Consider the following 24,979-nt stretch of genomic DNA (forward strand, 5'->3'; position numbering starts at 1 on the left):
CGCAAAGCAGCAAATCAGAAATAATCAATGGCTTGGGATAGGTTAAAACAAGTAGCTTATATCTACTACAACTTAAAGGAACAGATTAAGATGCAAACAAAATAATGGCATCTGCCATCTAATCACTTTGATAATTTTTTGTACAGCAATCTCAGTGAAGAAAGATAGGCCAAAGCTTCAACTGTCAAGTCCAAGAAAAATACACAGCAGCACATCAAAAAGCAAAATGAACCTTTAATAAATTATAGTTGAGTGGACATATGGATAGAGAAGAATATATTCCAGAGGTGTTATGGAGTGAAAAAGTAACAGGTATAATACTGTCCTCAATGTTAAATATACCAGGAAAGATAGACATACCACCTCAAGTTCAACAGCTGGGTATTCACAAGATGGTATAGAGGTAACAAAAGATGTCAGTTTTGACAAAAAGGACACTTAGGTCAGATGTAGATCTGTGAACTGTTCGTATATAGATGACAGCTGAACTTCTGTTTGTAGACGTATTCATCCACAAAGAAGGTACAGAAAGAGAAAAGAAGAGAAAGACAGGGCCCTAAAAATTCTTCACAGAAAAGGAAGAAAAGGAAGGATTAGAAACATGCAAAAGAAACTCCATAGAAATTGTTAGAAAGGTAGAAAGAAAACCAGAAAAAGATAAAATGAAAGATGAACATTCCAAGAAAGCAGGATTTTACGTGAGAGGATGGAGATCAAAGATGAATGGAAGAGAACTATCTGAGTTTTAGTTAGAAAAGTCATTAGCTGTTTGGCAACAGCAACTTTAATTGACTGGAAGACAAAGCAAGACTGAGGTGAACGTAGGAATACTGGAAGAATAATTCCAGACTTCACAGGAATACAGTGTAGTTTAGATGGCAATGTTTAACTGATACACAGAAAAGAGAATGGTAAACAATGTGAAACACTCAGATGTCTTGAGTAAGAGGACTCTATGCTGATACATAGTTGAGGAACATTTACACTCTGAACTGTGTGATTTTTACTTTCACTTTTTTAAATGGAAAAACATCTTGAGACCTTTGGCCTCAGTTCCATGCTGTACTTTGTCTCTCTGGTACAATAGGATACACTGGAAGAAAGCCAGATTGTGATTACTACAGACAGTTTAGCAGCTTCAATGTTGCTCTGAGTTGTATAGCTCCAAGTAGCCATTCCGCTTAACATTTTAATCACGTTACCATCCACATTGCTAAAAGTAGGGGAAGAGAGTCCACCATCATAGATAAAATCTACAAAAGATGACACTATAAGTAAGCTTTACAGTCTTCTAAGATGCCAAAGAAAGTTTAGAAGTGTGAACCGCAGACTTTAGATCTGTTGCTTGTTCTCTTTGAATTTTGGCTTTCATAAGTCAAAACGACATTTCAAAATAGTCATCCTCAATTATATTAGGCACCTGGTGAGCACCAAAATCAGTTCTAGAAGTTGACTGAAAGATCTTAAAACTTATTGGCTAAAAACATCAGATGTTTCATTCTATTTTGCTACAGCTACATTCTATTTCATCAATCATGGTGAAACAAGACTAGGACAAGAGTCCTACAGAAAAAGATTTTTGCATTGTATTAACAAGGATCATAGGAGTTCACAGAACCCTTATTAGAGTCAGGCACTACAAAAGCAGCACAGGAGAGTGTAATGATGAACCTTTGCATGCAATTCCTGCTCCTGAAGTAGAACTCATTCTATTATTCAGAGACCTCTGAAAGAAATACTATGTGCACAGAAATTATGGTAGCTAATCTGGTATTTTTGATTAGCAAAAAAGTATTTCCAAAAATAGTAAAAATAGTTTCATAATATGAATCAGCCTCAAGACTCATATTTTTGATAGTTTGTGTCAAAAACCTTGTAAATTTCCAGAAAAAGTCTCAAATGTGACAGGTAATTACTTTTAGATAATAATTTTTGTACTTTGATACTGAACGCTTCATGAATCCAATTACGAAACCTCCATTTAGATAAGAAAACTATCTATTTCAATGTATTATACAAACTGCATATCATGTTTTTGCTATTTGATGAGTAAAGCTGCAATTCAAATATGCTGTTTATCATAAAATCAATATAATGATGATCCTTTATCAGCTTCAATCTTTCATGATTTCCCTGAGTTTTAAGCTAAGTTTCACCATAATTAGTGCATGTATCCAAAACACCCATCATCCACTCCACCCCCATTCCAAAAAAAGCACTCAGAATGGAGTATATTTAAAACTCACGCTGGAAATACTGACAGTGCTTTTCATTTTACTTCCCTTTAATGAATTTCTACTTCTCAAACATGTAATATGTTAAAATTCCCCTTGTGTCCAGTGGCAGAAAGATTTTTTTTCCATTGTGCTGTTCTAGAACTAATTCTGATGGCTTAAAACACCTCTGTTTTCTTCCTTATATACTAATTATATTTGTGTTTTTACCTGTTGTCAGGGCTGTTTGTAAAAAATGTTAAGTCACTACTTTATTTAACTCTCTGTTGAAATGCTGTGGAAGATACAAGCTCTGCCTCTTTCCATAGTCCCAACATTCAAGTTTGACAATTTTGAGGAAAAAAGACTATGTAAAATGCAGTACACTGGAAGACTGAAATTTTCAGAAACATTGAAGTTGTTCTTTTGAATAGTGCCATTCGCAACACCAACATACTCCTGTAATGTTCCATTTAATTTACAAGATGCTAATGTTTGCTATTTTTATTTTATTGTTCACAAAGCAATGTTATGGAAACATCTTCAGAATGTTACAAATAAAAAGCATCACAAAAAAATGTAATGAACAAGTCATTATTACACTTTTAGAATGCCTATACTATCAGAATTGAAATCAGGTGCCTGTGTTCAGTTTTATCTCTGTTTTCACATAGCTTCAGTTTTATTTCTATAGTCCTGAAATACACAGATGGTTAAATGAAGAGATACCAATTAACTCAGTATATCTCCATTAAGAGATATTCATTAGGAAGCACTTTTGAGTTTAAAGCCTTTTTCTTCTGGAGTTTTAGGTATTACCATTCATGTTACAACACTGTTCAAGTTGGGCCTATTACCACAAGTTAATCACAACTACATTTCTTTAGCTATGGGATACATTTCAGCCAAGTATTTGAGAATTTTAACACTGTTATTTTCATTTTAGCATTATTATTTCAGTGCATCTGTAGTCGCATAGCAATTCCTCCACAGTACCTTAATTTTTTTTTCATCCATAGATTTGTGAATACGTTGTCTAAGAGGTTTTGGAGATCCATTGGATTGTGCTGGAGATCTATATTAAAAAGATATAAGAAGTATTTGGAACATGTAAAAGCAATTAGTTAAGAAAAATAGTTACCATACCAAGTTCCTCAAAAACAGGAAGGCAAGTATCTTCAATCTCCAAGCCTTACTTTGTTTTCTCCCTTCCTAAGTAACCACATGTACTGTGACAACTGAAGACAGCATAATGAAACCAAACGTACAGTTCCAATTTCTGGTATCATTTTGCAGTATGTTTACACTACTGTAGTTCTGCAGCCACGTTATTGTTATCTGTAATGGTGGTCACCATTCTACTTACGCTCCCTTGAATAGCATCTGACTGACATCCAGAATAGTTTTCCTCATATTTACAGACTTTACAAAAGAAGTAACCACACAAACAAAATGCTTCCACCCTCCTATATTTCAGTATGTGAATAGTTACATACATTAAGGAAAAATTTTGGTGCATATAATGCAAAAACTTATTGATGCATATACAAAGGGATTTTTTTGGTCTTGAAATAAGAACAACTAATCTGTGGATCTGTAAATAATTACTTCTCTATTTATGCTTATGCCAGGCCAGTGTGCATACGATGACAGTTTTTTTCAAAAATAACTCATTCTTTATTTTATTTATTTAGCTCATTCTATTCCATTATTCCATAAATAAAAATTATTTTATTTAGCTCATTCTTAATTTATTTCTATTTGTCTGTGGTGCAAAATTTCTGCAGGACCTTCAATGTTTTTGCTATTTAAATTAACAAAATACGTAGCTTTAGCATGCTCCCGTCTACGCTGTTGTTCTGGTTCATGAGTCCTCTTTGTAACCCATAATGACAAAATTCTTAGCATCCCACTTTTCCAACAACGGATGATTCCTCAGGATAAGTGACTGATTAAATCATCACTGCTTTTCCAGTGCATGGGATAGGTTAGTTTCCTTTTCAGTGCCCCCAGAAATGGGTTTTCAAGACATTCTTTTTTGTACACCAGATCAACATGGGTATTCCTTAAATAGAAGAAAATTTTAAAAAGCAAGAAAAGACATGAGCAAGTCGTAATGACTGGCTTTAACATTAATAGGATAGGAAGATGACGGGAATGGTATAAAAACCAGCAGCAAACAAAAAGTTGCCCCAAACCCTGAATACCTGCTGAACCCGCAAAACCAGAAAAAGATAAATTCTACTGCAAAAAGTTATGAAAATACTTAATCCATGGACATGCAAAATTTAACTCTAAAACATAAATAATATCATTAATTATATCAGAATCACCTTAATTTGATTTCAATATCATCACTACATTTTTATGTTTGCTTAAAAAAATTTTAAAATACTATGGGAGAATTAGCACACTTCTGCCTTGCATGCAGCTTCAAAATAAAAAGAGCAACAGAATTTTATTTGAACTTCTATAATCCATATCTAAAAAGACTATTTTCCCAAAGATTGAAATGAAGTGCTTACAGAAGGAAAAATATTTGATGGATACACTAAAGGACAGATTAAGTAAGAAAAACTTCAGCTTGGTTAGGATGTTCTAAAACACTAAGGATGTATTGTCAGTGCCTACATTTTCTGTTCCCAAATATGCACCTATTTCACAAATCACGATGAAAAAATTTGTAATTAAAAAAGTGAACAGAAAGTTAACAAAATAGCTGCTTCTCAGCAGTAGCTTGTTCACAGGATTTCAGTGCAAAGAGATAAATCTACCCAATTGATCTAAAAGTTTATTAGAAGAGTAAAACAACGCAAGAAAAATTCCTGAAATGCTGAAGTTTTGAAGTACTTTCATTTCACCTCACTCTTCACCTGAAAACTAACAGTGCTCTCTCAAACTGACCAGAACCCAGACAAAACTACTTACAAACTTTAAATATATTTTCAGATTCTTCAGTAATGAAATCTCTAGAAATAACAAAAAGCATTGTGAAAAACCTAAAAACAATAACTGCCATGTGATGAAAAACCATAAAACACTACCATATGAGGTGAGCAACAACCTGATACACAGAATCAGATTAGCAAAAAGAATCTGAAAACTCCAGTAATGTTTTACTGCCAAAGGTACTGCCATTTATCCTGTAAACTGTTCCAGATTTACTATTAACAGTAGATTGGCAAAAAGACTGCAAACACTCCAGATCAAATATTTGAAACATAAGCATTAACAAAAAAGTGCTATACCATAGAGATGCCTTTACATTGACTCAAATCAGAGTGACACCTTAGCTACTATCCTGTGTAGAATTAAGGTGTTCAACATTCATAATGCAATTGGAGCCTTACAGTAAAGCTGCTACAGAAATGTAGAACACAAATTTGATAAAAATTGAGAACGGGTGCTGTTTGCAAGTTTCTTTTCAGTTTTTGTGAAGATTTTTATTCCTAAAACAATTATTTAGGATCATAAATTCAATACTTTGAATAAATTACTTCTAAATCAAATTTTTAAATGGAAGCACACAGATAATATTAAAAAAATTACATACTGGAAAATAAAACCTAAAATAAATTGACCACTAAGAATTACTAAAGAAAACACAAGAATTGTCTAGATTACAATATAAATTCACAGATAGAAGTACCTGCTTACACCTACACCGAGAAGATTTTAAGTCAAAACAAATGTCTTAACCTTTTGGGGAAAATTCAAGAAAATTACTTCAGCTGAAAAAAATCAAATTAAGTAAGTGAAACCAAAGTACTCAGTGGGCACTCTTATTCAGAAATAAGTGTTTTAAAACCCATGTTAAATTAAAGAGTTACTTTAAAAAAATAAAATCAAGATTTCTAGCTCTGAATAATAGTAGTGTTTAATTCAGAAGAATTCAGGTGGGCCTTGATTCCATTCACATAGAGTATTAACCTAAATCTAATTAAGGTCCTTTTCATTCTGATAAAAATACAACCATGGTAAGGTTTATTAAATTAATGAAACCGTTTAAAAAGTAACGTGGATCAATTTTCCTGAATCTGAAGTAATGGAAAAATAAGAGACTGAAACCAGGATTATTTTAAGCTTGTTATATAATGAAATAGAAATGTATAGCAAGAGCTATTCACAGATATTTGAGAGGTGAAAGAAATATTCCACAATATGATATTACAAGCTGCCTTTTATATTAAAAAAATATTAAAAGTTTATTTAGAATTCTTATTAGTGAAACTATTTTTTTTAAGTTTTATTAGAATGTGCTTGTTCCTTTGGTTTCATAAAAGATGTCGAAGGAGAAATCTAATGGAACCCTTAAATTCTTTGACATTTAGGATTCTCTATCTTCCAATTTAAGACCTATCATTGTTTTTCCTTCCTTGCTGTTATCCTCACAGCCCTGCACCTGCACACTCTGCTCTTGTTGTTATGGTGGGCTTTCATGGGAAATGAATGCCACCAGCATAAGAAACACCCCATTCTTCCCCACTTTTCCTACCCTTTTCGTTGTAACTCTTCTTTTATATCGGGGAACCCAAAAACGTGCATACATAGAGCTTAATAAACAACTGGCCATGCAGCACCTGTCCTGATGAACAGATGCTCTAATCCCCACTAAAAGCACCAACAGCAGGGACAACCAATAAGTGGTTTGAGCAGGTCCTTATGAAGACAATATAGTTACCCTGGGAAAAGCACTATTGGGGAACCAACCACAGCACTATAGAGGATGCTTGTCTGGGAACCCTAGTTGCTTTACTTCCCAGCTGGTCACCAGGGAGAGTTTTCTCTTTCCTCTCCTCTCCCTCCTCTTTTGATTTTTTTCTTCCCCAAAAGCAACTTTCACCATTAGAGTCAATGTATGCCATCAGCTACAGACCCTACTAATAAATCTTCATGCATGTGAATTTGTTTCAACTTCCTTTGTGCAATTCTATCCTGATTGGTGGATCATGATATGAAAAAACTATTTAAAACTGTGTCCGCAAAATAATTACTACGTAGGAAGATAACAGGATATAATCCAAAAATCTCTTATGTCATAGCTAGACAAAGAACGCATCTTCAAATTGAATAGTAATCTCATTAGGTACTGAACAGACAGTATTTGAACTTAGGAGTTCAAACTCAACTTATGAGGTGAGTATTTGGAAGTTTTGTTGCAAAGGATATTCCTTCATGGGTTTTATGCAGCCCAGAAATGTACTACCTCAAACAGGCCATATTACCAAAGTATCTTGAAGATACAGAAAATGCAAATGAGGAGGTAGAATACTTTTGAGAACTTGAGACTGTTCTAAGAATGCTTTCCCTTTACACCTAACCTCACAACAGACTGCACTTTGGCCATTTGCTTCGTGTAATATCAATGCTTTGTTAACCACCCAGTATAAGATCTTTAAAAACAAACAAACCCAACACAAACCAAACAAACCTTCTTCTACTCACCTGAAGAGTGTCAAAACAGAGGTGATTCCAAACAAATTTAAGCTTTCATCATCATATAATAGTTCTGCTTTGTTCTGGGTAGGAGGATCAACAGCTTCTTCATCCAGAAGAACTAGTAAGACCTTTACAGTATCTCTGCCACAATACACAGTGCCATGATTTATGGAATGCAATTTTGGCTGAAAGTAAATAAAAGGAACATACAACAGGAAAGGTCAGCAAGCCAGACCAATAGCTCACTTCCAAAAGCAACCCTTATTAGCACAAGGTATGAGAATGCCCTCCTTCCCTTTCACAGTAAGCATTTATGGGGAACCTGCCCATGGGAAAGTTTCTTCCTCATCCGAAGCAATTAGTACAGTTTAGATCACTGCCAGCTGGAGGTATACACTGATGAGCAAGTCATAAGATAAATATATAAATCTGTGATGAAACCATGCAGAAACTAACATATTTTATTTTCTCAACAAATTTGAGTGCTATGGGGTACACAAACACATTCTGGTAAAGTCCAACTCCTCTAACTGAATCTGCTAAAGCAGTTGGTTGAAAGATTTGACAACAGAGGTACTTGGCACAACCCCTGTTGTTTGGAACAGGATGAACTCCTCATGATTCTCCACAAGAATAAAGAATTCCTTAAAGAAAATAATAAATAAAATAATCCACATCTGGAAGTGCTCAGTGCTACAGTCAGCAGTACAAATGTAGAACTCCATAGCCACTATGGGAATGCAAGAATTGCAAGTTTTCTATATTTTTCTTTAAAAGTACTAGAAGTTATATAAGGAAATTTAGTGCTCAGTACACAGTAGTAGATTTTAAAAACTATAGGCTTTCTTATTTACCAATACGTAGAAACATTGAATAGCCTGACTTCGTTCAGAAGGCCCGGACAAGCAATGAACTGCATTTATCTAATCAGTTAACTGCTTTTAAACAGTCTGGAAAAGATCAAATTCTATTTCTCTCTCTATTTGATTATATCAATTAGGGTATGTAGCTTTCAAGAAACCATAGCAACACATGTCAGTCAGTTGCTATAAGTTATAATCAATAGCTAGAAATAGCAATTAAAGAAATGGTTGTTACTTGGCTTTACAGAATTGGCCTATTTCAGTACCATTTAATTTCCTCAGAATTTATTCTGAACCTCCTCAGTCATTAAATCACCACATCATAGATTTTTATAAAATGTCATGTGTGCCAGGGTAAATTTGTCTTAATGAGAAAAGTACAAATTTGGCATCATCTTGACTGATTATACACAAAGGAAAAAAAATAATCTTTAGAATATAACATAACCTCCTAACTGACAAAAGATGACCTTCAGAAATCTCATGTACTACAACAGTGAATTGGTGTACTAACCATGGATGAAGATCCTAATGTCCAAGGCACAATAAGAACTTTAGGCAAGACAACAATCCCTGCCATAATATTTTATTCATTAGTAAGCTTAAAATCATGATTCAAATTATTTTTTCAAGAAAAGAGTTGATCAGTCTTTCAAGGGTAGTGAGTGACCATTAGCTACTCCAGCGTATTCTGCTTAGTTCCAGAAATACCAGCCAGATTCCATTTACAGTAGTAATTTTCTCAGGAAGAAATTAATCATAATTCCTATTAGTCACTTGTGCAGGCTTTAACACAAAGTAGTGCTTCCTGTGCATAAAATAGTAGCTTTTCTTGGAGCTCTGGATTCTTATAAAACAGGTATTTGCAGGAAAACTGAGCAATGATGGAAGAAAACTGTCACTGCCAGGAGAAAAGCAAATATTTTTCTAACAAAGTAACTCTTTTCAGGTACATTTTATGAGGGAGCAGCCTTCCCAGGAGCTAGTGGAGGCATAATTTTCAGCTCTATAGTTAAAATCATGTTTTAAATTTGCACTCAGAGAAATGATTCAATCTCTTACGTATGAAAAAAACATAACATCCTATCAAAACCAGACCTTATTCTGAATATAGAACATTTTTTCTGAAAAATTATAGCATCAGGGTTTGAGGTTTCTTTATAAAGTAAAAAACAAAACAATAAAAAAACCCAAGCTATATGTGAAACTCAGCACAGAGCATTAATCTTTGCTGTCCTGGAATCTTAATGAAACAATACAGATGCTCTAATTTTTTTATACAGCTCAAATTTATTTGGAAAACTTATGGGGTTTTTTTGGTTTTGTTTGTTTTGAGTTTTAGTTAGTGAAGGTAAACTACCCCTCTACATGCTTAGTAAAATGTTCTTCCACACAAAGCTCCACTAAAATATGCAATTTGATACCAGTCTCTTAACATTTGTTTAACCTCCTTTTTCCACCCCTTGACTCTCCGAATCATATATTTAAGAATTATCATTAAAATATACATTCATCGCACAATCTTCACAAACTTCATTTACCATCAACGAACTCCCCACACCAAAATCAAAATAGCATCATCACAACACTGACAAACTCAAGACAATTTACACATGCTCCACGCTTCGTCCCTTCACCACAATTACAAAACCAAAAATTCCTTACACTTACTCCGCTCTCTAGCAATGCTCAGTCCACATTTAGCCCATTATCTCTCCCAGTTACAGCCCTTACCTTTAATTCCTCAGGCCCCACAGTGGGCACCACAAATGACTGTGGTGGGTTGACCTTGGCTAGTTGACCACCAAACTGCTCTATCACTCCCCCTCCTCAACAGGACAGGGAGAGAAAATATGACGAAAAACTCATGGGGTTGAGGTGAGGACAGGGAGTTCACTTACAGTTACCATCATGGGCAAAACAGACTTGACTTCAGGAAACTGATGTAATTCATTACCAATTAATCAGAGTAGGACCCCTCCCTTCTTCCCAGACTCAACTTCACTTCCAACTCTTATACATCCTTCCCCTGAGTGGCAGTGGGGAATGAGGGTTGCGGTCACTTCCTAAGGCTTCATCTCTGCTGCTCCTTCTTCCTCACACTCTTCCTCTGCTCCTGTGTGGGGTGCCTCCCATGGGATATAGTCCTTCATGAACTTCTCCAGTGCAGGTCCTTCCTACAGGCTGTAGTTCAAGAACTGCTCCAGCATGGGTCCTCCTTTGCACAGGGTTCAGTCCTTCAGGAACAAACTGCTGCAGCATGGGCCCCTGATGAGCTCACAGGTCCTGCCAGAAAACCTGCTTCTGCGTGGGCTCCTTTCCATGGGCTACAATTTCTGCCAGGAACCTGCTCCAATATGGGCTCTCCACAGGGTCACACCTTTCTTCAGGTCACATCCACCTGCTCCAGAGTGGGGTCCTCCACAGGCTGAAGGGTGGATATCTGCTCCACTGTGGATCTCCACGGGCCACAGAGAGACAACCTACGTCACCATGGTGGTCTTCACCACGGGCTGCAGGGGAACCTCCTCCCCCTCCTTCTTCACTGACGTTGGTGTCTGCAGAGTTGTTTCTCTCACATATTCTCACTCCTCTCTCCCAACTGCTGTTGCGCAGCATTTTTTACCCTTTCTTAAATGTTATCACAGAGGCGCTACCCACCATTACTGATTCGTTCAGCTTTGGTCAGCAGTGGGTCCATCTTGGAGCCAGCTGGAACTGTCTCTGTCCGACATGGGGGCAGCTTCTCGTATCTTTTCACAGAAGCCACCCCTGCAGCCCTCCCCGCTACCACAAACTTGCCACATAAACCCAATACAGCACTAGATTTGTCAAGCCAAGCAGCACATCAGTTACATCCACAGAATCACACAATCACTAAGGTTAGAAAAGACCTGTAAGCTCATCAAGTCCAACCATCAACCCAACACCACCATGCCCACTAAACCTTGTCCCGCACTGCCACGTCCACATGTTCCTTGAACACCTCCAGTGATGGTGACTCCACCACCTCCCTGGGCAGCTTATTCCAATGTCTCACCACTCTCTCAGTAAAGAAATTTTTCCTAATATCCAGCCTGAACCTCCCCTGGCACAACTTGAGGCCATTTCCTCTTGTCCTGTCGCTAGTCACTTGGGAGAAGAGACCAACACCCACCTCTCTGCAACCCCCTTTCAGGTAATTGTAGAGAGCGATGAGGTCTCCCCTCAGCCTCCTCTTCTCCAGGCTAAACAACCCCAGTTCCCTCAGCCACTCCTCACAAGATTTGTGCTCCAGACCAGTCATCTCTGATGGCTCTCAGTTACATCCATACTGTGGTGAGTATGGTGAAACGGATTAGCTTAAAGCCATCCTCTGGTATGTACTCAAGTTTCCTCACTGAGAAGAACTGTAGTAGAATCTGCCCATCCACGAGTAGAGATGTTCCAGCAGTCAATTAACTTAAACTCAAGAATTGGCAAAAACTTCAACATCGAACCAGAGACTCACAATAATATAAATAATTTCATAAGCTGCCCTCAGGTGCCCATTTTGAGAAAAATATTAACTTCACACTGCTCTCAATGGGATTAAGTATTTAACCACATTTCCTAACATCAGGATACAACCATCTTTGCTATCTTCTGCCTCAACAAGAGTACTGGTAGACATTTCTAGAGTCATTAAACTATCAACTTGACCTATGGAGAATAATAAGAAACACAAACCATTTCAGAAAAACAATATTTTAGGGAATTTCTCTGAAGAACAAAGTTTTATTAAAATAGTTTTACCTGTCTTATAATGATCTAAATTTTTTAAAGTTTTACCAGTAATAAAAGTAGCTAAATAAAGACAGAACTGGTAACAGTGATCAATTTTTTAGATAGGGAAGAGGAAGAAATAGAAGGATATGAAAGGGAAACAGGGAAATACAGTGATGAAAGATTCAGGGAAAACAGGAAAATGAGGATGAAATATATACTCCAACTGCTCAGTGAAAAACTTTTAAACTAGTTTAAGTAGCCACTAGGGTCTGGCTGGTTTTAGCTCTCATAGAAAAGAAACAGCGTATCGGAAGTCTGATAAGATTTTTAACAAATTTTAATGTTACCATTGGATAATTCCAGTGATTTCACCAAACAAAGCATTCTAACAATGTACACACATTTGAAGTGTCTGTAAGTTTTAAAAAGTTTCCTAGATAAAAATACATTACATTAGATATTTTATATATCAACAGTGTAAATTAAAATAATTAAAGCTGGTTGATGTTTTCATCCCAAAAAGGATCATAATACAAACCTGAGTAGATTCAAAGTACAGAAACCACAAATAGAAAGCCTGTATTCTGCTCTCCACACCTGACTTAAAGAACTTTAAATATCCCGATTCCTTCCATGAAACTAAAATCATTAATAGTTTTATTACCACCCTGAAACATTAGAAGATAAAAACTTAGACATTGATTGTTCAGGTTTTATTTTTATTCCCCTCCCACTCCACATTTCACCATGTTTTGGACATCTTTCATATTTAACCTTATTTTGAATGGCTTACCCTTAGAAATACTTGATGCTGAGCTAATTAAAACCTGTGTATTTTAATCAAAATTACTGATACATATTCTCAAATCTTAATTCCACTTTCATGAGTTTTTTTGTTTGGAAATTAGTTATAGCTCTACTGCCTTGAAATTAGTGGCAAACCTGGCAGTTATAAGTATCTACCTCTATAACAACTGCAGAACAAATTAAGTTTTGAAGAGTATTTTATTTACAATTTTGAGGTAAGAAGTTTAATTAAATCAGCTTTTTGAAATCCACACTGTAGTCCTCAAGTATAAGTCTTTCAACAAGTTTAAAACCACAACGTAGAGGAAATTATGCTTCTCTGTACTGTTAGGAAAAGATAATACTTTTATATAAAAAGTCCTTTAAAAATAAAAAAAGAAACAAAACAGGCAAAAGACATTTGCTTTCTTGTAAAGCTAAACAGCAAAAAGAACAAAAGAAGTCCCATTACCCGTGCTGGACTGACTCCAGTAGTATTAGCAGTCAAGACTTCATGTTGTGAATCGATAATATTTTTAATCTTCAAATCCAAGTCTTCTACAACTTCCTCTACTGCCTGACAGAAAGGATCCCCATTGCTTCGGCCTTTTATCAAATGCATCTTCACTGTTGACAGAATTCGCCCCCCTGCGATTCTGAAAATAGGCACAGGGACGTCTCCACATTAATCTTGGCAGCACTTTAGTATACCTATTAGTGTTGAACATAGCCAGTCTTCATAGTTAATCAAAACTCTTCAGAGAACAGCTTTGATCTTTTAAATCAAACAGCAGTGTAGAAGTATTGTCCAACATAATAATTTACTAAAAAGATTATCAGGAAACGTAATGAATTCAGCATTTAGTAATACTATGAGCTGCAACACAAAACTAACTTCTCCATAAAAGTTCAAAGAAAAGTACTTTCTTTAAACCTACACTTACCGTTTTGCTCATAAGCTGTTAAGTGTAAACAAAATGTTTCACTGGAACATGCATTCCAATTTAACAGCCTATTATATTTTTGAGTCTTGTGCTTCATGAAAGTGCTTCAAAATATCAATCTGCTTTCAGTTTTATTTAAGTAGATAGTAATTAGACTAGATGAACATCACTGTTTGCCATAAAGGCACGCACTATTAATCTCTTTTTTCATCAACTAGAAAAAATGCCTATAGAAAAGAACTTACTAGTTTAATTATGAAATGTCCATGCAGTTTGGCATCAAAAAGATAATTCAATCTGATTGATATAGGGGCTTTATTTTAACTCTTCTTATAGAAGGATAAGAAGGCATTTGTGAGTGCACCTAAGCTATGTTTAGACTGTTAATTTCATTTCGTGGTCCTGTACCTTGAACCAGCCACATTGCATGTGTGATATACTACTTTTGGGATCACTTCTGGATTAGAACTACCAGATCTCTCCTCAGTGAAACTCTTGAGTGATTAGCAGTTACAGTTGTACAGATGAAGCTCCAACAGGCAATACTGAGATAACTACACCATGTCTTGCTCCCTCAGACTTGCAAGATCCACATATTCTATAAAAATGGAAATATAACAGGCTGCCAGATAGACTGCATTATCCTGACTATGTAAAAAAAGAAAAAATAATCAATCCTTGAAAAATCACAAGAAAACCCAAAAGATCTTGTGTCCAAAAAATGGCTACAGGGACTGAAGCTCTTGTGACAGTGCGCCTTGATTTACCCAGACATGGTGAATAAGAAGCAGCAGTTACAATTCCCAGAATTCCACTGGCCATTTGTAAGTGCATCTTTCCACTCAGGGGTTGAAAGTGCTGCCCTGAACAACGCTGCTCAAAATTAATAAAATAAAATAACTTAAAGCTTATAATGAGAGTGAGCATAGTCCCATCACATGAATGGAAAATCCAAGCGTTAGGAGCAAATTGCTCATTTTGCAAGTGTAATGTGTGGTGAGTATGTGCAAAAGCCATGTGGAGGTATGAAGGTAGGAAATGCTCGTCATGAAGCACATGATGAACTATGACTATGAACCAGGTTAAGTAAATTAGCTAGGGGATCACAGATCTTATCTCAGAGATGATCAAAAACTATACTGAGACAGCAGATGTGTCTTGACTGCTTTAATGAAGATTTAGGGAAAAACAGAATAAATCCCTTGAGTTAAAAGCTTAATAATTTTGTCCAGTACCTACACAAAAGATTAAGTAAAAGACTGTATGTTTTACCATTGCTTGAGTTCAGGCAAGTAAAAAAAGCATTGCAAGGACCACTCAGCTCTCCTACATCATAATGCATCTCTTACCAAAAGATTTTGAAGTTGCATGTGTTTGGAAACAATCATTAATTCTCCAGTCTTCTCAGAACATGAGCCCATCATCCAGACCAACAAAGTTGATTATAATCAAGATTCCCCTCACCCCACCAAGCAATCATTTATCTTCTGTTTAACATCATGTACATATAAGGACTTCATTATTTCCCTGTGACATTTTGTCTTTGTCTCTTTCTGCTCATTTTCCTCAACCTTTTCAGAAGATGATAGCCTTTATTTTATTTTTAGCTCCAAATTATAGGGGTTTTTTTTTAATTGATTCCCTCCCATTTTACTTTTTCACATACAGAGTTATTTTCACCTTTGAATACCAGCTTATAACACATGTAAGAATAAAGGAAGAAACAAAATTGTAACAAGAGGCACAAAAGACCCATTCTTTAAAAAAACTGACGCCCAGTAAAAACAGGTAGAACTCTGTTCAGAAAATACCCTGAACTGAAATTAGAGATCGAGACAGCACTCAGGAGAAGTATCATAAATATTTTCTCTGTTCTTACAAGACATGTATTTATTGCCAGTGTTGGAGACAAGATCCTGTGCTTGCGGACCCTTCTTTTGAAGTTGTATAATCACATTTCATTTCCTTAAAGTAACGTAGATTCTCTGTGGTGACAGTAATGACTTAAAAAATTAAATGAAAACAAGCAAAAACCCCCTCAGCTTCCCAGTCACCACATTTTCGACAAAAAATTTCCAATGAAGCTAGATATGCTTGCAATGCTAAGTTCAGTTATGAGGCTGATTTCCTGTCAGATTTTTTTTTTAAAGTTTTATAAAGCTTAAGTATAATGTCAGGCAAAAGCAGCAAAAGCAATTCTGTTCATTCTGAACTCCTGCTCTAAGATTTTTTCTTTGCAGTCAATCTGCTTCATGATCAATTGCAATAATCCGTCTCCCCTTTCCAATTAAACTACAATTTCTTTTTCCAGACTTTAAGAAACACCAGCCACTTTCCTGTAACATCTAATAATTGGATAGGATGGCCAACCCTAAAAAAGGGTAGCCTGTCAAATCTTGCCTTTAACAGCAGATTATTGAAGTTTTACTTTTTTTTTTCTAAGAGTTAGGTTTATAGTCCAAATCAAAGCAGAAATGCAGCATGTTGAGCATAACTTAACATCAGTCTATCTAGCTCAGACACCAATAGATTTGACCAACAGTTTTGATTTAACCATACCATGGACTGTACAAAACAACTCCATGTTTATTCACACACCCATACCTCTTGAGCTACTATTGGCACTTACTGTAGAATTTTTAGATACCTCTATGATACTGCAAATCACAGCTCTGCCAAAAAACCCCAAAGAAATGGCAATGGCTTTATTACTCCAGGTGACATAGCCAAGAGTGAGATGATGACTTATTTTTCAACTTCCTCTATGCTTACTGGCTTCCACCATGCTCCTGCCTACTTACCCTAAAAGGATACCTTACAAATTGGAAGAAAGGTGATATTTTGTACCCATTAAATTCTAAAGATGAATTTTAGAATTCTAATTGGAAGAACCTCCATCAAACAAAACTCTGCATGTCTACATTCATATCAAATATAAAATAAGTGGGCAGAATTAGGTAAGAACAGGAATTGAGACAGAAGCAAACTAATTCATTTATATTGTTTCCTGTTAAAACACATAGAGGGAACAGGCCAGAGAGCTTGCTGTTTTGGCTTATTCTGGCTGAACAAGACCTGAAGTTAACTTGAAACTGTTTTTTGGCTTTTTTCCAGGTCAAAAAGCTGAGAGTTGTGTGGAAATACTCTGTCAAATTCTACAGATTAAAGATTATTCAATTCACATTAGATTTGCAGGCTTGATTAAACAGAAAAAACTTGTGCTTTGCAGAAATTCAAGCACAATGTATGCATTTAGCCAAAAAAAAAGTCACTATGTGAAGTCTCTCTGCACATGGGTCAAGAACCATGCAGATCTTAGAAAGGATAGTTTAAAAAAAAAAAAAAAGGGGGGGGGGGGGGGAAAGATGCTGGTGTACCTCTGCTCCAAAACCCACAATTCAGTCTAACCACAAGAGAATGAAAAGTTCAAGGGGGAAGAAAAAAACATCCAGTGCAAGTTGTCAAGAGGTAAGAAGAGAGCACTACTGAAGAAAAGTTCTGTCTCAGAGATGCATATAGGAACTGTAGCCAAGTCTCCTGATGCTTCTTGCCAAACTGCTTTATTTCCCTCAGCCCTAAACTAACACTTTCCAAAATAATACCCTCAAATGAGAAAAGGATTGTATTAAATGAGTAGTATCTATTCCATATATACTGGAACTCCAAGACAAACAAGCAGGTGAAGGGATTGACTGAAGTTGTCTTTGAAAGCCAGGTTCAGTCCTTTCTGTCTACAGGTATCTTGAGCTTATCTACATCATTATAATTTCCACACATTTTACATACATATACACGTATGTATGCTGGAAGAAAAAGTATTATTATACATATAGCAGTGGGTATCAGTTCATTAAGATAATCATGGCCTTAATTTAAATGCTATGCTCTGTATGCAACTCTTACCTTGTAGCTTTTCACTGAGAAAAAAACCTGTGATAAAAACATTCTCTATGTTTATTTTTTTGCCTCTACTACCCAATGCCAACTAAGGATATTTGCTATTAGAAGTAAAGTTCATTTAATCTCTTTTTCTCCCCATAATCCTTCTTCTTTTCCAAGAAAGAGTTCCAGTCCCCCATCAGATATACACAGTACTAACTGGAGCAAGGAAAAGGAAAAGTTTATTCATACTTCAACTAGAATTTATATAAACAGGCCAAGACATAAAATGCTGATCTAATGTGTGTGTGGATTAATACTGAAACACTGCCATAGCTTATGCCATTTTACACCAGGATATGATATAACAAAACAAGTTATGTTGTGAGGTTTGTGTTATTAGTCTTGAATATAAAATGTTGAATCCACCTCATTTGTGCTATTTCATAAATATTTAAAAGCTTACTACAGAAAGCCCTAACTAACCATGTCTAGCAGTTTCAAAAAGTACGGTCAAGCCAGTCTCAGTAGGAGAGTCATTCTTTTATCTCTTCATATATGCCATCTACAGCACAAATGGAGATGGCTAGGTCTCCGTCCATGTTTAGAGTCCTTTCTGCGGTAAAGAGAGTATCATCCTTTTCCCAGAAAAGACAATTCACTGGATCAAAAAACTGAAGAAATAACCATCTTGCAGATGAAACTATAAATTAATTCAACAATAAATATAATATTTCTATTGTTCTATTTAAAGCAATCAAATAAGCTACCTAAGCAACTTCAGATCCACTAGTAGGACTTCATTGTTAATGAGGTTTAAAAAGATTAACTAAAAGCATGAAGATAAAAGGAAAATGTGGTAAAAATGCAACTTGGGTTTTTTTGGGGTTTGCTTGTGGGTTTTTTGGGTGGGTTTTTTGAGTTTTGTTTGTTTGTTTTTTTACAAAAAGAGGCTCTATGCCAGATTGCTCTGGTATTACTCTTTTATAGGTTTATACTATGTAAAAGATCAGTTGACCTCAAATGAACTTTAAAATATCTGGCATTGTACTAGGAAAAAAATGTTAATATGAACAGAATAAGGCTGAAAACTGTTATCCACTTTGCAGTTCATAACAGCTAGAAAGGCAGCAAAGGTTTATTTTGAATATGAAATTACATGGGCAAAGTTATATGTCTTCAGATACTTTTACAGCAGCAAAAGTTAAGAATTTTAGTTCTTAATTCTGAAAGAGGAGCAAGGAACCTAACTGAATTCAAGAATGAACTTTATATACTAAACAAAGCAATGCCATTTGCCTAATGCAATTGAGAACGGGAGAGACCTCATCCCTTTCCAGTCAGGGTGCCTGCTAACAAGCTTTCTTATTTCCTATCCACAAAAGCCAGGACTGCTGGGTGGGTGGGTGAGCGGAAAGCATGTGATCGCACAAATAAAGACTATGTTAATGCATGCATCTCAGGCAACTGGACTAAGACTTCACTGGAAGCCTGTAAGTGTTTAGTTTTACAGACAATGTTCAGTTAACATTTTATTATTTTTTTAAAAAATTAACAAGTTCCCAAACATTTTAGATCAACTGACAGAAGGAATGGCTTCAGCATCTTCAGCATGAACCAGCACTGAAAGAGTAGACAGTTCAGGTGGGATTCATCTCACCTGTCTTGTAGCCAGAGAAAAACAGATGTCTACATGAAGATAAAATGAATCGCATGCTAAAAATGCCTTATTTGCATGAGTGCTTCTAAAGGGAGTTTAAAAAAATAGTACAATGTAAAACTCTACCTGTTAACTAGGCATTGTATAAATTGTATCTTCTGTCACTGGTTGCTTCTACTAAAAATATTCTCAGGTCTTGTGCCCACTTGAACCCTTTTGCCTTACATCATCTGCGTCCCAGTCCTATCTATTTCTATGTCATTTTCCTTATCAAACCGTCTTTTCTTATGTTGAGGTAACTAATTTATAAGACACTAATTGCATACCTTGTCTGTTTTGTTTCTACTGAGATTATCACATAAAAAAGCTCCTCTGCTTACCTAAAATCTAGATGACATCAGCAAGAGCTCTTCTTACAGAACTGAGGCCTTAGTGTGCAAAGCTAATATGATGCAGAAGCACTTTTGTTTTCTGGCAATATATCTTTTGTGAAAAAGACTAAAGTAGCACACAGAAGAAAAAAAGTTGAAGATATGGACAACATTCAAAACCTGATAAAAAGCAGAACAGGCTCCTGAAGCCTATTCCAAGAACAGAAAAGAATCTATCAGAATTCTATTATACTAAGGTCAACATTTTTATTCATTCATTTCAGCTTTTCCAGAGGTAAAAAACAGATGACAAATATATAGCAATCTAACTTAGATAGTGGGAACAAGTGTCTTGAAACAGATTACAAACACCAAGTGATCATGGGGTGGCAGGGCATCACAGACTTAGTTTTTGTTATGGATTTAAGAAGCTGTTTTAGAACTTGATAAGAACTGAACAGTTATCCAACTTTTGAATTTAGAACTATGAAGAGAGTAGCAATCTAACTCTATTCTCAAATGCAAAGAAGCAGGATATCAACTAGGGGTTCATCTACCTGGGCAGAAGAGCAGGACAAAATTTATTTAAGAAACAATACAAAATACAAATACTCTTAACAGAGCCGTAACTGTGCCTTTAAAGCAAACCCAATGTTTTTTCTAATTATGTTATATGCATAAATTTTAAAAAATTAGTAGCTCACGTAAATATAGATTTCAAAATTTCAACAATAAAATTATATCAGCTAAATTATCTAGATTTTAAAAATATCTGTAAAAGAAAAAAGTAACTACATCAAAAACACTCACAGTACTCAAAAATTCCACCTCAAGCAATGGACATATGCATTATTACTCTAATTTTTTAAACCATACAGAACTAAATATTAGGTGAAGACCCTACCTTAGGCCCTTCAGAGTTTTACAGTTTATTAGATCCACAATAAAAGCACAGCAAAAAAAAAAATCTTGTTGCTAAGTGTTTTTCCACGTTGCTGCTGCCACTTTTGCTGTATTGCCAAAAATTTCTATCTTTTAGCTTGGTGGAAGAAACCAGACTGACTCTGCCTCGGGAAATGCCACCATATAAAAGATCTGGTACCTTCACAAGGACTTACTGCAAAAAACAAAGTTGGTGTTCTGTCAGTGTCTGCTTTCACCAAGATTAATTTTGGATATTCTCCATACCAAGCAATGCTCCTCAAGTCCAGTGACAAAGCCACTATAAAGCTAACAAGTATTCTTCTCAGAGTAAGATTCTTGATGAGCAGCTATGCACGTTCCCTGCTACAGTTCCATTGTTCCACCATTACAGAATCACAGAATCACTAAGGTTGGAAAAGAGCTGTAAGATCATCAAGTCCAACCATCAACTAACACCACCATGCCCATTAAACCATGTCCCACAAAGCCTCATACACACGTTCCTTAACATATTAAAATTAATAGTTCCCCCTAGACATAATCACTTTCCTGCAATTTACTGAAAATTATTAAGATTGAAATTATGGGCAAGGAGCTGCCAGACTGCTTCTCAAATCTGGATTAAAGGGAGGCCATGGAAACAGATGAACTAGTAGTTTGATATTTGTATGATGGCATAAGCGTAAGATTTTTCAATCCAGCATTGATATAAAAGTGCCATAGAACCACAGCCTCCATGTTTTCTTTTTAATTAAGGGACTAGACTTGAAATTCAATATCTAAGATATAATGGTCACTATATTCTCCAGCACCAGCCTAAATTAGGAAGTTAAGGAAAGGGACAGCAAATTACAAAAATTACAATTCAATTAAATGCAGTATTGTACAATTGGAGCACTTAAGATACCACACTTCAACTGTGATGTCTTAACTCAGACTTCCCCTCAAAAGATCAGCTTTGTCAACCAAAGTCTTCTATATTCTTGCAAATAGAATTTAAACCACAATTAATTTTATTTTTAAAAATTATTTACTTTTAAATATATTTTAAAACATTCTCGACATTAAGTTTAAATGAAGACAGATTAAAGTATATCAGTACTTCCATTATGAAGTTAATTTTGAAGTAAATTATCTGCTTTACCTACACATTTATGTTAAAGCACATTAGCCTGAAGTGGCAAGCATTATCAGAGAAAATTTTTTAAGAGTCTGGTTTAAACTTAATTTTTTTTCTTCTTATAATTTTATTCTTATATAAGCCTTTGATATTTTTCTATTTCTTCAAAATGCAAGAACATTTTTAATTAAGTCACAAGCACAATGTTTGTTAACATGGCAGAATCGTAATATAATCTTAATTTGGGTCATTCTATATAATCAGTAACTTTCACTGTAAATATTTAAACACCAAAATATTCTTTATTTCAATGATGCCATGAATTGAGAAACAAAGGTTAGAGTGTCTAAGTTCTCAGTATTTTACTGAGAAACAGCACATTGCAAATACTCTAAAACAGTGTAAAGAGATTTATCCAGTAAATAAAAACAATAAACAAGTTAGAAGGAATATAGCCCCTTTGTGGTTACAGAACTACAACTTCATTGGAATAACCAAGACATGGTAGAACAGGCTGACAGCTGGAGTGCTACAAAGGATGAATATGACAAGCTTTTCAGGAAAGACAAGGTGGGGGAGTGCCCTCTATATGCAGGAGCCGCTCAGAGGTATGGAGGAGCTCTTCTATTGGACAGACAAGAGGCTCGTTGAGAGCTTGTGAATCAGGGTCAGCGTTTGATACAGACAACCCAACACACAAGAGGAAACAGGCAAAGCATTCTTAAAGCAACTGTCAGCAAGCTCTGAATCACAGACCCTGGTTCTTACAGGTCACTTTGCTGCCGCCACCACCACCCCAACATATGCTGGAAGAGCATCACAATGGGATGCAAGATTTTAGAGGGTGTCAAGGATACTGGATGGGCAACACACGGGGTTACACACAGCTGGGTCTGCTATTCACTAACAAGGAAGAATTGGTCAGGGACATGGAGAAAAAAATAAAATCAATGGCAGCTTTAGCTGTAGCAATCATGAAGTAGTGGAGTTCAAGATCCTGGGGCAGCGAGGAAGGCAAGTAGCAGAGTATAGGCTGTGACTTTCAGAGAGCAGATTTCAGTGTATTCAGTGAACTGGTACATGGAATCCCATTGGAGAAAGTTCTAAAAGGCAATGGAGCGTAGGAAAGGTGACATGTTATTAATGACAGCATATTACAAGCACAAGAACAGTCCATCACAATACTCAGGAAAACATGTAGAAATATCAGTAGACCACTTGGCTAAACGGTGAACTGATGACAGAGCTTCAATGCTGAAAGGCTTTACATGGGACCGTGAAGAAGGGACAGGTTACAAAGAAGTAATCTAGAAACATTGCCAGGGCAATTTTGTCAGGAAAGCCAAAGCTCAGCTGGAGTTGAGGCTTGCAAGGAATGTTGAGGTAGCTTCACCTGCTGCTTTTGTATTAAAAGGCTGAACAATGAAAATGAAGGACCTTTGCTGAAAGGCATGGGATTTTGCAACAGCGGACACAGATAAAACTGAGATACTCAATGCCTTCTTTGCCTCAGTCTTTATGAAAATGGTCTCCCAGACCTCCGATTAGAGAAAGTTTTCAGAGGAGAACTGCCAGCAGTGGATAAGGGTCAAGTCAGGGTTTACTTGACAGAATTGAGCCCATATAAGTCCATAGAATCAAATGGGCTGCATTCAAGAGCACTAATAGAACTGGCTGATGTCCTTGTAAGGCCACTCCACACGATCTTCGAAAAGTCATGGTGATCAGGGGAGGTCCCTGACAAACGGAGAAAAGCAAATATTTGCAAAAAAAGACTAAAAGGACAGTTTGGGGAACCACAGGTTCATCAGCCTCACTTTGTTCCCTGAGAAAATAATGTAAAAAGGCCTTTGAGAAAACATTTCTGGGCATGTGAAGGATGGATTAGGTGGTGGCTGGTAACTGTAAGCATGAATTTATCAAGTGTAAATTATGTCTGACCAATCTGTTTGCCTCCTATAATAAAATGACTGGCTTTGCAGACCAGGGGAGAATGGTGGATGCCATTTACCTTGATTGTGGCAAGGCTTTCAAGACTGTGTGAGAATATTCTCAACATACAAGTTTGGATGTTACAGCCTGAATGGATGGACAACTAGATGAGTTAAAAACTGGTTGGATGATCAGGCTCAGAAGGTAGTAAACATGTTGTACCATATCTGGAGGACAGTAACAAATGGACTACCATAGGGTCCTACCCTGGAACCTGTTTTTTTTCTTTTGAATATCTTTGGCAGTGACTCAGTGATAAAAATATGTGCTCATCAAGTTTGCAGATGACACCACATTGGGTGGAATGGTCAATATGCTTGAGGGCAGAGCTGCTGTGCAGAGATACCTAAACAGACAGGAGGGATGGGCTGACAGGAATCATGAAATTCCACAGGACATGCAAAGTCTTGGAAAGGGAGAACCCCTTGCAATGATACAGGCTGGAGACCAAGTCTATGTAAAAACCTGGGAGTCTTGGTGCATGTTCAGCAAGCTAACCATGAGCCAGGAGTGTGCCTTGGCAGCAAAGAGGCCAACAGTACCCTTGGCTGCATCAACAGTAGCGTAGCCAGTAGTCTGAGGAATGTGATTATCCCTTTCTAATCAGCACTTGTTGGACCAAATTTAGAATACTGTGTCCAGTTTTGGGCTCTCCAGTCCAGGAAAGACATTGATAAACTGGAGCTAGTTCAGCTGAGGGTTGCCAAGATGGTCACGGAGACACACCCTGTGAGAAGCAGCTAAGGGAACAGCTTGTTCAGTCTGGAGAAGAGAATGCTTCAGGGGGATCTACTAACAGCTTTCCAATACCTACAGGAAGGTAATCAAGAAGATGGAGCCAGGCTCCTCATGTTGGCAGTTAGTAGAAGGAAAAAAGACAACAGGCATAAATTGAAACAACAGAGGTCCCAATTCCATGGTGAAAATGTTTTTTTCCTTACATTAGGACACTCAAGCAGTGGAACAGGTTGTCAAGAGGGAGACTGAAAACCTTCAGGGATGGAGACTGCACAAAGCTTGACTGGATAAAGCCCTGATTAA

At 36.4% G+C, this 24,979-nt stretch overlaps 1 protein-coding gene across 2 annotated transcripts in view; it reads right to left on the minus strand.

The window, feature by feature from the left end:
• PARPBP (PARP1 binding protein) overlaps window positions 1-24,979 on the minus strand; it is a 52,237-nt gene that overhangs the window by 8,341 nt on the left and 18,917 nt on the right. Inside the window, exons 6-8 of one of the 2 annotated variants that reach the window (XM_009818759.2) lie at window positions 13,521-13,704; window positions 7,659-7,837; window positions 3,210-3,288 (exon numbers count right to left, since the gene is read on the minus strand). In XM_009818759.2, coding sequence (XP_009817061.1) covers window positions 3,210-3,288; window positions 7,659-7,837; window positions 13,521-13,704 — 442 coding nt within the window. Of the gene's footprint in view, window positions 1-3,209; window positions 3,289-7,654; window positions 7,838-13,520; window positions 13,705-24,979 lie in introns of those variants that run through there. The other variant, XM_059816204.1, reaches the window with a different exon arrangement.

This window comes from Gavia stellata, chromosome 4, assembly GCF_030936135.1.
Source record: "Gavia stellata isolate bGavSte3 chromosome 4, bGavSte3.hap2, whole genome shotgun sequence".
NCBI lineage: Eukaryota > Metazoa > Chordata > Aves > Gaviiformes > Gaviidae > Gavia > Gavia stellata.